Source organism: Pelobates fuscus, chromosome 4, assembly GCF_036172605.1.
Source record: "Pelobates fuscus isolate aPelFus1 chromosome 4, aPelFus1.pri, whole genome shotgun sequence".
NCBI classification, from domain to species: domain Eukaryota; kingdom Metazoa; phylum Chordata; class Amphibia; order Anura; family Pelobatidae; genus Pelobates; species Pelobates fuscus.
The window spans coordinates 67,608,894-67,623,215 of record NC_086320.1 but is presented as its reverse complement, the minus strand read 5'-3'; the positions used below and the strand labels follow the sequence as shown (position 1 = coordinate 67,623,215).

Below are 14,322 nucleotides of genomic sequence, written 5' to 3'. Positions count from 1 at the left end.
CGATGTACCTCTCTTATAGCAGTATCCCTTCTCAGTTCGACTATGTTCATATAGTGTACTGTATCTTAACCTTAGATACTTTGACACGAGCACTGTTCATGACATAATTTGAACCCTGCTACTTGGGATACGCCACAGTGTACACTTCTATGGATACATTGTATAATTACGATATTACCCAAAGACATTGTGTGGGCTTCCCATCATTAGCCTATTGTGCCAGCGATTGAACTAGCAGCAATAGCCTCTCCATGTATTACGGCGGCAGCCTGCCGTCCCTTGAGCTTTGTATACCTCTTTACTCCTCTTTCCTATACCAGGTACCCTCGAAGGTACCCTTTCCTACTATATCTATTTAGGAGCTTCTCTGACCCGACATACTCCGATCACCACTCAATCACAACATCACACGGTATAGGAATTTTTAGCGGTTACACCCGCTACCCCGGTACAAATTACAGCACAAGGTTATAACATGGACTTAGCTACTTGCATGCCGTGATGAATACATGCAATCTACGGCACACTACTCCATATGATCACTGGCAGTGATAGTAACATACTTCGATGTACCTCTCTCATAGAAGTATCCCTTCTCAGTTTGACTATGTTTATATAGTGTACTGTATCTTAACCTTCGATACTTTGACACTAGCACTGTTCATGACAGTATTTGAACCCTGCTACTTGGGATACGCTACAGTGTACATTCCTATGGATACATAGGAAAATTACGATATTACCTAAAGACATTGTCTGGGCTTCTCATCATTAGCCTATCGTGGCAAATTAGTGGGAACTGTCTCAGCACTCTCTTTAGTTTTATCCCTCACGACCTGTGAGGTCTTCTGTACTATCTATCCTTTTCCTCTGTATTCTTTATACCCCTCTTTACTTATCTATTTTGATATTATGTCTTTCTCTTCATGCCCTCTACCCTAGCTGTCACTATTGACTCACTGTCTAGTTAGCCAGCTACGGCGAGTTTCTTTTTCTAGATTGGTGTCTCTTACCCAATTAATAAAGTTTACTTCAGTTTTTAAACTACTTTTGTTAAACCTAATATAGGCAATGTGAACAGATTTTCTCTCCTTATTTACTCTCAATTCCCTGTGGGTTACCCCCGCTTTCTTACTCTGTTCTCATGAGACCACTAGACTCTGACCTTGCGGCCATTTCTTATTAAAAGAATAATTAAGGAGGTTCTGAAATACACTATATTGTGGGGTGTATGTGGTGGCTGTGATCTATAATGTAAATATGTGAGGGGGCTCTGATATACAACATTTATTGGGTTGAGGATAGGGTCCAGATATATAATAAAAATGTGTGAGGGGTGTCTGATATACAATATATTCTAGGGTGAATGAAGAAACTATACAATATATTCTGGAGTGCATGAGTGAGGGGCTCTAATATGCAGTGCATTTTGGGGTGCTTGAAAATATTTGTGTTTTTTTTGTGTGATTTCTTATAATATTCTGAGATATATGCTAGATGGGACAAAGGTTTAAAAATAATATCAGGAAGTATTACTTTACTGAGAGGGTAGTTGATGCATGGAATAGCCTTCCAGCTGAAGTGGTAGAAGTTAACACAGTAAAGGAGTTTAAGCATGCGTGGGATAGGCATAAGGCTATCCTAACTATAAGATAATGCCAGGGACTAATGAAAGTATTTAGAAACCTGGGCAGACTAGATGGGCCGAATGGTTCTTATCTGCCGTCACATTCTGTTTCTATGTTTCTAGATGTGCATTGTGTTAGTATATTCCGTTTATATGATACACAGTGGCGTACATACCGGGTACATACTGCGACCCAGGTATGTATGCCACTGGGCCAGCCTCTTCCCCTGCTGTCCCCTGCTGTCACCCGGCTGGTGGGCGCGCGAGGGAGCACTCTCCCCTGAGTGCTTCCTCTTCAGCTCCCTCGCGCACCGCACTGAAACCGGAGCCGGAAGATGACGTCATCTTCCGGCTCCGGCATCATTACGCGGCGCGCGGGGGAGCTGAAGAGGAAGCACTCTTAGGGCTTCATCTCGGCGCCACTGGGCTGCTTCGCCCAGGAGTTCATCGGCCTTTACATAGTAAGTACCGGGGTGCCCCGTCGAGTGTGAGCCCAGATTCAGGAACGACGAGGTAAGATTGATACCGTTAGAGCGGTAGGCCCACAAGGGGTTTTATATTTGGAACCGGTTCTTGGATTGCCCCCTCCCTCTGGAGGGAAGAAGCGAAGGCACAACGCTTATCTGGAAATTAGATGCTCTGTAGTCAGCCCGTCTAATATAGGTGGTTTGGGTCAGGCTAAATCTTGGTGTAAATAGTTTATGCCGGACACCGGTGTCCTGTCTTGATTAGCGTGTCTAGGTGTAAATTTCGGTCGCTAGGTCGGGGAAGCCGGCGAGACTAAGCAGATTTTGTGTCTGCTAGTTCTCAACCTATCTTGGCTAAGTGTGCCCGGTTGTAAATTCAGCCACTAGACTATTGATAGTGTGGTGGAATCTCAGTAAAAATAAATTTACTAGGACAAGATTGCCACGTGGTATGTGCACTTGCATATGTTGATGTATCGGTCGGTTGGTTGCACGTGGCAACGATACAATCAGTAGTGTAAGGAGCATGTGTAGGAATACAGGATATACGAGTATTTCCCCTCCTCCATTGTGCTGGGCAAGCCATGTGGTCAAACAGGAATTTAGTCTCTATTCGGTTGATGGATAAGAGTATGTGTAGGTTGAACTGATTATGGGAGGAGCTACATGCCTATATAAGGGACCTACACTGTATGATCAGGGCTCAGACTTTGCTGTTTTTTGGTGACATTAGTCCCTCTGAGTCCCGGTCGGTGAATCGAATAAAGAATCTCTTCCTTCCTGAAGAAACCTGTGTCCATCTCTCTGTGCTTGGCTTCCGTCAGTTTCTCCGGTATCAATAGAGTAGATAGACTAAATGGGTACTGTTGTAAATTCCGCCCACTAGTTCGCTATATGTGGTGCTTTAGACTAATCGAATCCTGGTGTAAATAGTTTAATAGTTCTCGAGGAGCTGGCCAATTAGAATAGTTGTGTTTATTGTAAATGTTGTTAAATATACTGTAGTTGGAGAATTGTATGTCCTGCTAGAAAGCTTGAGCTCTGCCATCTAGTGGGAGTGTAAATTGTGTGTATACTGTATAATAGCGCACGGTATTATAACCATTAACATGTACTATAACTACTGACGTTGTGTAAAAATTACTAAAAACTGTTGTCTTATGTTATATGTGTAACACCATAACTGTTACTAACTGATCTGTGACGTTAAAACTGTATTATAACCACTTGCTAACCGTACCATAACCACTGATTGTAAAGATGAGGTTACTGGAATGTGATATAGTTGGTTAGTTAAAAGTTGATTTATAGTGTGGATAATTGTAGGGTTTAATTTATAGTTACAGATATAAGTATCTAGTGTTTGGTAAATCTTTGTGAGTGAGACGTTGTGATATCACTGTATGTACGAGAATTCTCTGCGTGTTTTCGTGTGCATGTGTTTGGCCTAGCAACTGTGCCACGTGGTGCTGTTGCCAGGGAAACAAGTGTGATCGTTGGAAGTGTGTTTGGGGTATTGTGTTTCTTTATATTAGATTCACCTTGCCAGTATGGGTTCGTCTGACTCAGAGATTGTTGATCCCTTGTCGTGTATGTTGAAAAACTTTGCAAAGGTATATAAAGTTTGTGATTTTGGGGTGAAATTATCCCCAAAGCGTTTGACTACATTATGTAGTAGAAGGTGGCCTATCTTGGTGACCGCATGGCCTCCACGTGGTAGTCTTGAGCTAGCTCTGGTACAACGTGTGCACACGGGTGTATCTAGTAGGCCTGAATTTTTTGATCAGTTTCCGTATATGGATTGTTGGAAACAGATTGTGGAAGAATTGCCTAAATGGATTAAGGTATACCACGAGGAGCAATGTCGCCTCATGGTGGCCAGGACTCACCTGTTCATCAGGGCTGCAACCCCGCCCATTTTAGACTCTCCCTCTGAGTCTGAACTTCCCTCCCCACCCCTTACTCCTCCTCTAAGGTTAGAGGAGGTGCTGCTGGTGTTGCCACTCCCACTTTCCCATTGTCCCTGCCCACTCATTCATCTAGTTTAGAGCCCAGCCCACTTGCCCTGAGTCCTCCCCTTCCGGTACCTACCTCCACTAGTTCTATATATCCAGAATTAACGTAACTTCTGGTCCCTGGTCAGGCTCCTCCCAACCCATCCCGCAACATCCTGTTGACTGAACCGCCCGGTAATATTAACTCTCCTTACCTTACTACTCCTAGACCGGAACTTACTATAAAACAGCCTCGCCGAAGTCCCATATTAACCCGACAGATGACTGGTACCCTTCAACCCCGACATTACCAAATGCCCCTCCGACTTACACCGGGCCCAATACACGTTGATGAAAATGGCCAAATACAACAGGCAGATCCAGTGTTTGTCTATGTCCCTGTGGCGGAACCAACCTCGCCACTGGTCACTGGAGGAGCCTGGTCACCCGCCTCCTGCCACTAGACTATGGCCCCATGTTTAACACTGTTCTTTTTCCCTGCAGAAAGGCTAGTTTGTCCTTTCTGCGGACTGTTAAAGCCATGCTACCCCAGATAGCTATGCCATGGTGTGGTGGAATCTCAGTAAAAATACATTTAGTAGGCCGAGATTGCCACGTGGTATGTGCACGTGCATATGTTGATGTATCGGTCGGTTGGTTGCACGTGGCAACGATACAATCAGTAGTGTAAGGAGCATGTGCAGGAATACAGGATATACGAGTATTCCCCTCCTCCATTGTGCTGGGCAAGCCAAGTGGTCAAACAGGAAAGTTAGTCTTTATTCTGTTGATTGGGTTAGAGTACATGTAGGTGGAACTGATTATAGGAGGACTCAGATTTTAGCTGTTTTTGGTGACATTAGTCCCTCTGAGTCCCGGTCGGTGAATCGAATAAAGATCTCTTCCTTCCTGAAGAAACCTGTGTCCATCTCTCAGTGCTTGGCTTCCGTCAGTTTCTCTGGTATCAATGGAGCCCAGCCGTATACTGAAAGACTGTATGAAAGACTTTGGCTCCATGGCGATTGAACTGTATGTATGTAATATGGGCGCCATCCGGTTATAATGTGCGCTCAGATCTAAGCTATCTGGGGGTATGTAGAATGTGTATGTTCTATGTGATAACTGTAACAGTATGTATTTTTATGTCTTTTATTGTCCTTTGTCTGCCATGTGGTTAATGGAGTTTTGCCTCTGTCCTTGGAGATAATTTGATTACTTCCCAATTATCTCCAGGGCAGAGAGGAGGGTTTGTGATGCATTGTGGGATTGTAAGCTTGTGATTGGTCAATGCCCAATATGTTTCCCAGTCTTCCATCTGGTCCCCTAGGGGAGTGTCCACCAGGTGGGAGACCTGCATAAAAGCCGGGCAGGTAGCCCAAGTAAATCAGTTCTGCTTGACCCTCAAACGAAGTGTCGTCTCGTTCTTGGGGGGAATTGGATTGTTTGCTGTTACAGTGCGACTGCCAGGAGTGTAAACTGTTCGTATGGTTTTTCCTGTTCGGCTGTTTACACAATTTGTGTGTTTCCTGTTCGGGAGTTTGGAGCATTCCCCTGGTTCCAGGTCGGGAGATTGGTGAATTCATGTGTTTGCAGTTCGGGAGATTACTGAATTCATGTGTTTGCAGTTCGGGAGTTTGAGTATTCATGTGTTTGCAATTCGGGAGATTGGTGATTGCAGTAGCTGCCTGTGCATCTGAAAAGGGGAATATCGCCTAAACGTTTTTTAACCTATTGTGTGCAAAACGGTCCGTTACAGTCCCCTTCACCACAACTGATCGATTTAATTGGAAGACTCATAACTCTTTGTATACCGACAAACCTCAAGTCATGACAGATTTGGTTACCTCTATTATACAAACACACAATCCCACCTGGGCCGATTGCCAGCAATTATTATTAACTTTATGTAATTGTGAGGAAAGGACCCGGATTAATCAAGCGGCTATTAAAGCGCTTGAGGAAACGGCACGTACTCAAAATCAGGCCAATCCAGCTGCATGGGCTGCAGCCCATTATCCAAATGTTGATCCAAATTGGAATGTGAATGGTGCTGACATGCCCCAATTAAGGGCTTATCAGGAAGCCATTATTGCTGGCATGAAGGCAGGAGGGAAGAAGGCAATCAATATGTCAAAGACGGCTGAGGTGTTGCAAAAGGTTGATGAGTCACCTAGTGCCTTTTATGAAATATTATTGGAGTCATACAGATTGTATACTCCTCTTAATCCAGAGGCCCCTGAGAATTCTTGAATGATTAACTCAGCATTTGTCAGCTAGGCCCAAGGTGATATTAAAAGAAAATTTCAAAAGTTAGAGGGATTTGCAGGGATGTCCATATCACAGCTAATGGAGAATGCAAATAAAGTATATATGAATAGGGAAACTGAGATAAAGCGGGAGGAAGAACGTAAAATGAGGAAGAAGGCAGATATGCTAGCGGTAGCTATCACAAGTGTAGAAAGACAGGGAAGGGAAGTGAATAATGGAGTCGAGAATAGGCTGAGTAAGGGACCTTTAAGTAGGAATCAATGTGCGTTTTGTAGAAAGGAAGGACATTGGAAGAATGAGTGTCCAGAGAGAGAGCATTATGAAAATAATAGACAAGGAGAGAGAAGAGTACGGGGAGGTCATAGTGGTAGTTATAGAGGAAGAGGAAGTTTTGGAGGGAACGGTAGGAATAGTAGAGGGAGTGTTCAAGGAGATAGATATTATCCACCCACGCAGAGACCTAGAGAAAGAGAGGATAGAGATTGTGTGGGTCTGGCTGACACTATCATGGAAGACTATTGATACCGACCGTGCTCCATCCCCCTTGGCCGAGCGGAGCCTATGGTCGATGTAGGAATAGGGGGAAAGAGAAGTTCTTTCATGAATGACACTGGTGCTGAACATTCCATGGTGACTAAACTGGTGGCTCCGCCTTCAGGAAAAACTATAACTGTGATAGGAGCTACTGGGAGAAGCGCAGCTAGACCGGTTCTTAAAAGTCACACTTGCATTCTGGGAGGCCATTTGGTGAAGCACCAGTTCCTATATATGCCAGAGTGTCCAATTCAACTTCTAGGACGGGATCTATTATCAAAGCTTCAAGCCCAGATAACTTTTCTACCTAATGGATCAACGTCTCTGATGTTTAATGGATTACCAGGCATAATGGCGGTGTCGGTGCCAAGGGAAGAAGAATGGCGCTTCTACTCCATAATGACAAGTGTAAACCCTAAGAGTGATGAACCTTTATTTGACATTCCAGGAGTATGGGCAGAGAATAATCCACCTGTGCTTGCTTGTAATATTCCACCTATACATATTGAACTAAAGCTTGGGGCCTATCTTGTGAGCCTACGTCAGTATCATATACCTCAAAAGGCTAAGAAAAACATACAGACCTACTTGGATAAGTTCGTAAGGTATGGCATCCTAAAATTCTGTACTTCCCCCTGGAACACTCCATTATTACCTGTTCAGAAACCAGGATCAGATGAATATCGTCCTGTACAAATTTGAGAGCAGTTAATGATGCAGTAGTCAATATACACCCAGTTGTACCCAACCCTTATAATCTGCTTGCTTTGATACCAGGTGGGGCAACCTACTTCACAGTTCTAGACCTTAAGGATGCTTTCTTTTGCCTTTGGATTGCTGCTGAGAGTCAGTGTATCTTTCCTTTCCAATGGAAAGATGCTGTTACAGGTTCAAAGCATCAAATGACCTGGACCAGACTACTTCAAGGGTTCAAAAATGTACCTACCCTATTTGGATCTGCATTAAACCAGGATTTGCAAGATTTCAAGTCCATCCCAGGAGAATGTGTATTGATTCAATACATGGATGATCTTTTGATAGTGGCTGTTACTAAAGAGATATGCCAACAAGCAACTTATGATTTGCTTCACATTCTATGGAGAGCAGGATACAAGGTATCAAGGAAGAAAGCACAATTGTGCCAGTCAACTGTTAAATATTTAGGATTCCATATATCCGAAGGTCAAAGAATAATGGGACCTGAAAGAAAAGAAGCAGTGTGTTGGATATCTATACCTAAGAATAGAAGACAAGTGTGAGAATTCTTATGAGCAGCAGGATTCTGTAGGATATGGATTCCTAATTATGCGATACTGGCAAACCTTTATATGAAGCTGTGAAAGGCACAGAATATGACCCCTTTTTGTGGACTTCTGAACAACAGAATGCATTTGAGGATGTTAAGAAAGCACTTATGAGTGCCCCAGCCCTAGGTCTACCAGATCACACGCGTCCTTTCTATCTGTACGTACATGAGCAAAGAAGAATGGCTGTGGGAGTATTAACTCAGTATTTGGGATCATGGCAAAGACCTGTAGCTTATATGTCCAAACAGTTGAATGCAGTGGCCAGTGGTCTTCAACCTTGTCTGCGAGCAGTGGCCGCTACTGCCCTGTTGGTAGCAGAAGCTGACAAGCTCACATTGGGTCTGGAACTCTATGTGCGAGTACCCCATGCAGTACAGACCCTATTGGATTACAAAGGAAATCATTGGTTTAGCAACAGTCGAATGACCAAATATCAAGCTATGTTATGTGAAAATCCAAGAGTACACCTCGAAACTGTCAATAATTTGAATCCAGCTACCCTTCTGCCCCAGACTACTGAAAGTCAACATGATTGTTTGGAGATAATGGATGAAGTGTTTTCAAGCAGGTCTGATCTTCATGATTTCCCCATCAAGAATCCGGACATACAGTATTATACGGATGGTAGTAGTTATGTGAAAGAAGGTATACGTTATGCAGGGTATGCGGTAACAACTATAGATAAGGTGATAGAAGCACGGCCACTGTCGAAAGGGACATCAGCACAGAAGGCGGAACTGATTGCATTAACAAGGGCCTTGCAATTAGCTGAAGGGTTGAGAGTGAATATTTACACAGATTCAAAATACGCTTTTCTAACCACCCATGCCCATGGAGCATTGTCTAAATAAAGGGGATTGTTGAATTCAGAAGGGAAAGAAATCCAGTATGCAGCAGAAATACTCCATCTGTTAGAGGCGGTATGGGAACCAAAGGAAGTCAGTATTATACATTGCAGGGCACATCTGAAAGGTGATAGTGATGTAGTAAAAGGAAATTGCATGGCCGATAGTGCAGCAAAACATGCCGCTGAATCCGGGCAAGAGGAATATGTGGGATATGTTGCTGCCCTTGTGCCGGCACCTCTGTCTCAATGGACTCCGATATATACAACCCAAGAGATGGAGTGGTTGAAGATTGAAGCTGGGAAATACTTGGATAATAATTGGTATCAGTTAGAAGATGGAAGAATAGTTATTCCGACATCTCTGGCTATAGAGATTGTTCAGAACTTCCATAATGGTACACATTCAGGAAGAGATAGTATGGAAGAATCTCTCAGGAAACATTTCTACATACCAAGATTATCCAATCTTACTCAAGCTATTGTTCGAAGATGTGTTTTGTGTGCCCGAAACAAGGCAAGACAAGGCCCCGTCAAACCCCCTGGAGTTCAATATATGGGAGGACTCTCAATGTCAGATTTGCAAATAGACTACACTGTAATGCCTAAATCTGGGGGCTATCGTTACTTGTTGGTAGCTGTGTGTACCTACTCAGGTTGGGTAGAAGCTTGTCCAACTCGTACAGAAAAGGCAGGAGAAGTTGTACGATTTCTATTGCGAGAAGTTATACCCAGATATGGACTTCCGTGTTCTATCGGATAAGACAATGGTCCAGCCTTTATCCATCAGTGTTTACAACAATTGACTCATGTTCTTGGTATTAAGTGGAAACTTCATACAGCATATAGACCTCAGAGTTCTGGAAAGGTGGAAGGGATGAACAGAACAATAAAAACCCAATTGGCTAAAATGTGTCAGGAAATTCAGCTCAAGTGGAATGTCCTTTTGCCAATAGCTCTGTTGCGGATACGTAGAACTCCTACCAGAAGAATGGGTCTGTCTCCCTTTGAAATTGTGTATGGGCGTCCACCTCCCATACTTAGTAATCTAAGGGGGGACTTGAATCAGTTGGGTGAAGGAATTACTCGGCAGCAAGTTGTAGAGTTGGGTAAAACTATGGAGGAAGTACAGAAATGGGTGCAAGATAGATTACCTGTGAACATATATCCACCTGTTCATTCATAGCAACCGGGAGATCAAGTGTGGATAAAAGAATGGAATATTGTTCCATTAGGTCCAAAGTGGAGGGGTCCTTATGTTGTTCTTTTATCTACTCCAACAGCTGTAAAGGTGGCAGAAGTGACTCCGTGGATTCATAATTCTAGGGTTAAACCAGCGGCAGATTCTTGGCAAGCTGTTCCAGATCCTGAAAATCCTTGCAAGATCCGGTTAAAGCGGGTAACTCAGTCGGAGTGAGAAATAATACGAGGAGATATTGGGACATCTTAGTTGAAAGCAGGGCCGGACTGGGAAAAAAATTCAGCCCGGGCATTTTTTGTTCACAGAGCCCTTACTGAAAAGGGGGCGGGGCCAGATAGGGTGTGTTTTGTCAACCCCAATGACAAGCACGCCCCATCTCAAAGTGAGCATGTTGGTTCAATGCTCTTCCAGGGCATGAGAAAAAGGCCCTGTATTTGTTCTGCACAGTGAAACAAATTTAATAACATGCTTGCATTTTGCTTGAAACTTGTCTCAGGGGTTTCCATAATTGGGATACTCACTGTATCCCATTTATGGAGACGCTATGTGTTTGCTTACATGGAATCTAGTGTGTGCATAGGGGATCCAGAGTGTGTATGTCAGAAATGTAGTGTGTGTGTAGGTGGTGCAGCGTCTGTGTGTAGGGGATCTAGTGTGTGTTTGAAGGACTCAGGAGTGTGTATAGGATATCTAGTGAATGTGTGTGTGTGTGTGTATAGAGGAGTCAGAGTGTATATAGAGATTTAGTGTGTGTATATCTGTAGATATCCAGAGTTGGGTAGGAATCTATTGTTTGTCTGGAATTTAATGTGTTTAGGGGTGCAGTATGTGTGTGAGGGGTTCTGTAGTATATATACATATATGTTTGGTGTGTAGTATTGTGTGTGTGTGTGCGTGTTTGGGGGCTGCAGTGTGTGTGAGGTGTGCAGTGTGTGTGTGTGTGCTGTGTGTGTTAGGATGCTGTGTGAGGGTGATGTGTGTGTGTTAGGGTGCTGTGCGAGGATGATGTGTGTGTGTGTGTTTTAGGGTGCTGTGTGAAGGTTCTGTGTGTGTGAGTGAGGGTGCTGTGTGTTGGAGCGCTGTGTTAGGGCGCTGTGTGTGTTAGGGTGCTGTGTGTGTTAGGGTGCTGTGTGTGTTAGGGTGCTGAGTGTGTTAGGGCGCTGTGTTAGCGTGCTGTGTGTGTTAGCGTGATTTGTGAGGGTGCTGTGTGTGTTAGGGTGCTGTATGAGGGTGATGTGTGTTAGGGTGCTGTATGAGGGTGATGCGTGTTAGGGTGCTGTATGAGGGTGAAGTGTGTTAGGGTGATGTATGAGGGTGATGTGTGTTAGGATGTTGTATGAGGGTGATGTGTGTTAGGGTGATGTATGAGAGTGATGTGTGTTAGGATGCTGTATGAGGGTGATGTGTGTTAGGATGCTGTATGAGGGTGGTGTGTGTTAGGATGCTGTATGAGGGTGGTGTGTGTTAGGATGCTGTATGATGGTGATGTGTGTTAGGGTGATGTATGATGGTGATGTGTGTTAGGGTGATGTATGATGGTGATGTGTGTTAGGGTGATGTATGATGGTGATGTGAGTTAGAGTGATGTATGAGGGTGATGTGTGTTAGGGTGATGTGTGTTAGGATGCTGTATGAGGGTAATGTATGAGGGTGATGTGTGTTAGGATGCTGTATGAGGGTGGTGTGTGTTAGGATGCTGTATGAGGGTAATGTATGAGGGTGATGTGTGTTAGGGTGATGCATGAGGATGGTGTGTGTTAGGATGCTGTATGAGGGTGATGTGTGTTAGGATGCTGTATGAGGGTGGTGTGTGTTAGGATGCTGTATGAGGGTGATGTGTGTTAGGATGCTGTATGAGGGTGGTGTGTGTTAGGATGCTGCATGAGGGTGATGTGTGTTAGGATGCTGTATGAGGGTGGTGTGTGTTAGGATGCTGTATTAGGGTGGTGTGTGTTAGGATGCTGTATGAGGGTGGTGTACCCTAAATAATACCCTAACACACATCACCCTCATACAGCATCCTAACACACATCACCCTCATACAATGATAATAATAAACATATTTTAACCCCTCCAGTAGTCAAATCATTAGTATTACTAATGTGTTGGGGGAGGCAGGTAAATGCCAATATTGATGTGTTGTTTTTTTTATAATATTTTTTTTTTTTTTTTTTTAAATAGACATTATACCCCCTCTTAATTTCTTACCTATAGCCTTGAGGGGAGGGGGGGCTGCTGACATCCATCCCTGGTGGTCCTCGTGGTAAGTGAACTCTAGCCCTTTGGGGCTAGAGATCACTCTCGCGAGACCGGGCCGGTTGCCATGGCAACGGCCCGGATCTCGCGAGAGAAACCCGGCGGAGCTGCAAGTTAGAGCTCCGCCGGGTCCTCTCTCCAGGCAAGCTGGCTCCCTCCCTCTCTCCCCGCCGGCGGCCGCGTTTGATTGCATGTGGGCCGGTGAGGGAGATCTTTGATCTCCCCACCGGCCCTTCATGCAACACAGCGGGGCCGGCGCTCGGATAGCGCCGGCCCTGCATAGACCGGCTGGATCTCCCCGGCCCGTGGCCATCGCGGCCCACCGGGCATTTGCCCGGTTTGCCCGATGGCCAGTCCGGGCCTGGTTGAAAGTAACAACAGATATCAGCAAGTAGGTGTTTTGACGGCCCTAGTAAAGCCTGACCACCTACCTACATGTCATAGCCAGAGTGTCTCGAAGCGACCTCTGTGAAGAAAAGTGAGCATCAGAAGAACGACAATCCTTGCAGCCCTCACAATCGGGAAGCTGAGGTGCCGTCGCACGGTCGAAGAGTAGAAATGAGGACTTCTGAAATAATATGTTATATTATGTGTTTAGGCATTTTTGTGATTTTTCAGGAAGGTAAGAGTACAGACATACAGAATTGTGATAGTTGTATTAAGACTACAAAAACAGGTAATCAAATATCTCAAACTCTTATTTGGCACTCACAGTATGAATGTAAGGGATCTGTATCTAAATGTAGATATTTAGATATTGATTACAGTGTGTGTCACCCAGCAGTAGGAGAGCCTAAATGTTTTGATCCCCAATTACAACCCCGTACAATTTGGTTGGTAATTCGGAACAGTAACTCTTAGGGGACCTTGAAAAATAGGACTGTGATAAATACCATACATTCTACGGGCATTCTACTATTTTATGCATGTAAGGCAAACTCTGGTAGTGGAAAACCTTGGAATGTATGTGGTAATCTTAAATGGGAACAAACTTATGGGTTTAATGATAAATATTTATGTCCCAGTAAGAGATCTACTGATCCTGATTGCCCAAATAGGGATTTTAATTTGTGTCCATATTGGTCTTGTGTAGGGTGGGCGACCTGGGGAAAAACAGTAACTCAAGATATGATTATCCAAAGGTTGCTTACCATACCACATTGTAAATCTATGGAGTGTAATCCGGTCCGTATGACCATCTCTAATCCACAACATTTTATTGATACGTTTGGAAATCTATTTGGGTTCCAAATATATGGCACAGGAGTAGATCCAGGGACCATAATATATGTAGGACTTGAAACTGAGACGATAGCAACTCAAACTCATCAGGTTTTTCATTCCTTTTATGAGGAGATGAGTGTTGAGGATAACATTCCCCATAATGTTAAGAACCTATTTATTGATTTGGCTAAGAGTATTGTGGGTAGTCTTAATGTAACTAATTGCTTTGTATGTGGAGGTACTAATATGGGAGACCAGTGGCCATGGGAGGCAAAGGAAGTATGGTATCCTGGTTCTGAGACAGATGAACAACAAATACTTTCTCAGTCTGATCATCAAGTAAGTACTAGAGGTAAATCAGAGTGGCGGTTTGTTTAACCAGGAAAGGGCCATTGTATACCACACCTGTTGGCGAGTTAATATGTCTAGGACAGAAATCCTATATAGAACCCGAATATATATGCTCAACCGTATTATAAGACTACAGGCGGTGGTTGAGATTATTACTAATGAGACAGCTCAAACACTTAATCTTCTAGCTAAGCAAAATACTCGGATGAGATCAGCCATCTATCAAAATAGATTAGCTCTGGACTACCT

General features: G+C 43.9%; 2 protein-coding genes across 3 annotated transcripts in view; one reads left to right on the top strand and one right to left on the bottom strand.

The window, feature by feature from the left end:
- The window catches only part of MMP16 (matrix metallopeptidase 16), a 240,503-nt gene that overhangs the window by 160,310 nt on the left and 65,871 nt on the right, over positions 1–14,322 (bottom strand). The gene's annotated exons all lie outside the window — the stretch shown is intronic.
- LOC134607784 (uncharacterized) lies at positions 3,527–9,577 on the top strand. Its single transcript, XM_063450336.1, has 2 exons — positions 3,527–3,596; positions 8,324–9,577. Exon 2 carries the CDS (start codon positions 8,377–8,379, stop codon positions 9,046–9,048), a length of 672 nt encoding a protein of 223 aa, XP_063306406.1. The 5' UTR covers positions 3,527–3,596; positions 8,324–8,376; the 3' UTR covers positions 9,049–9,577.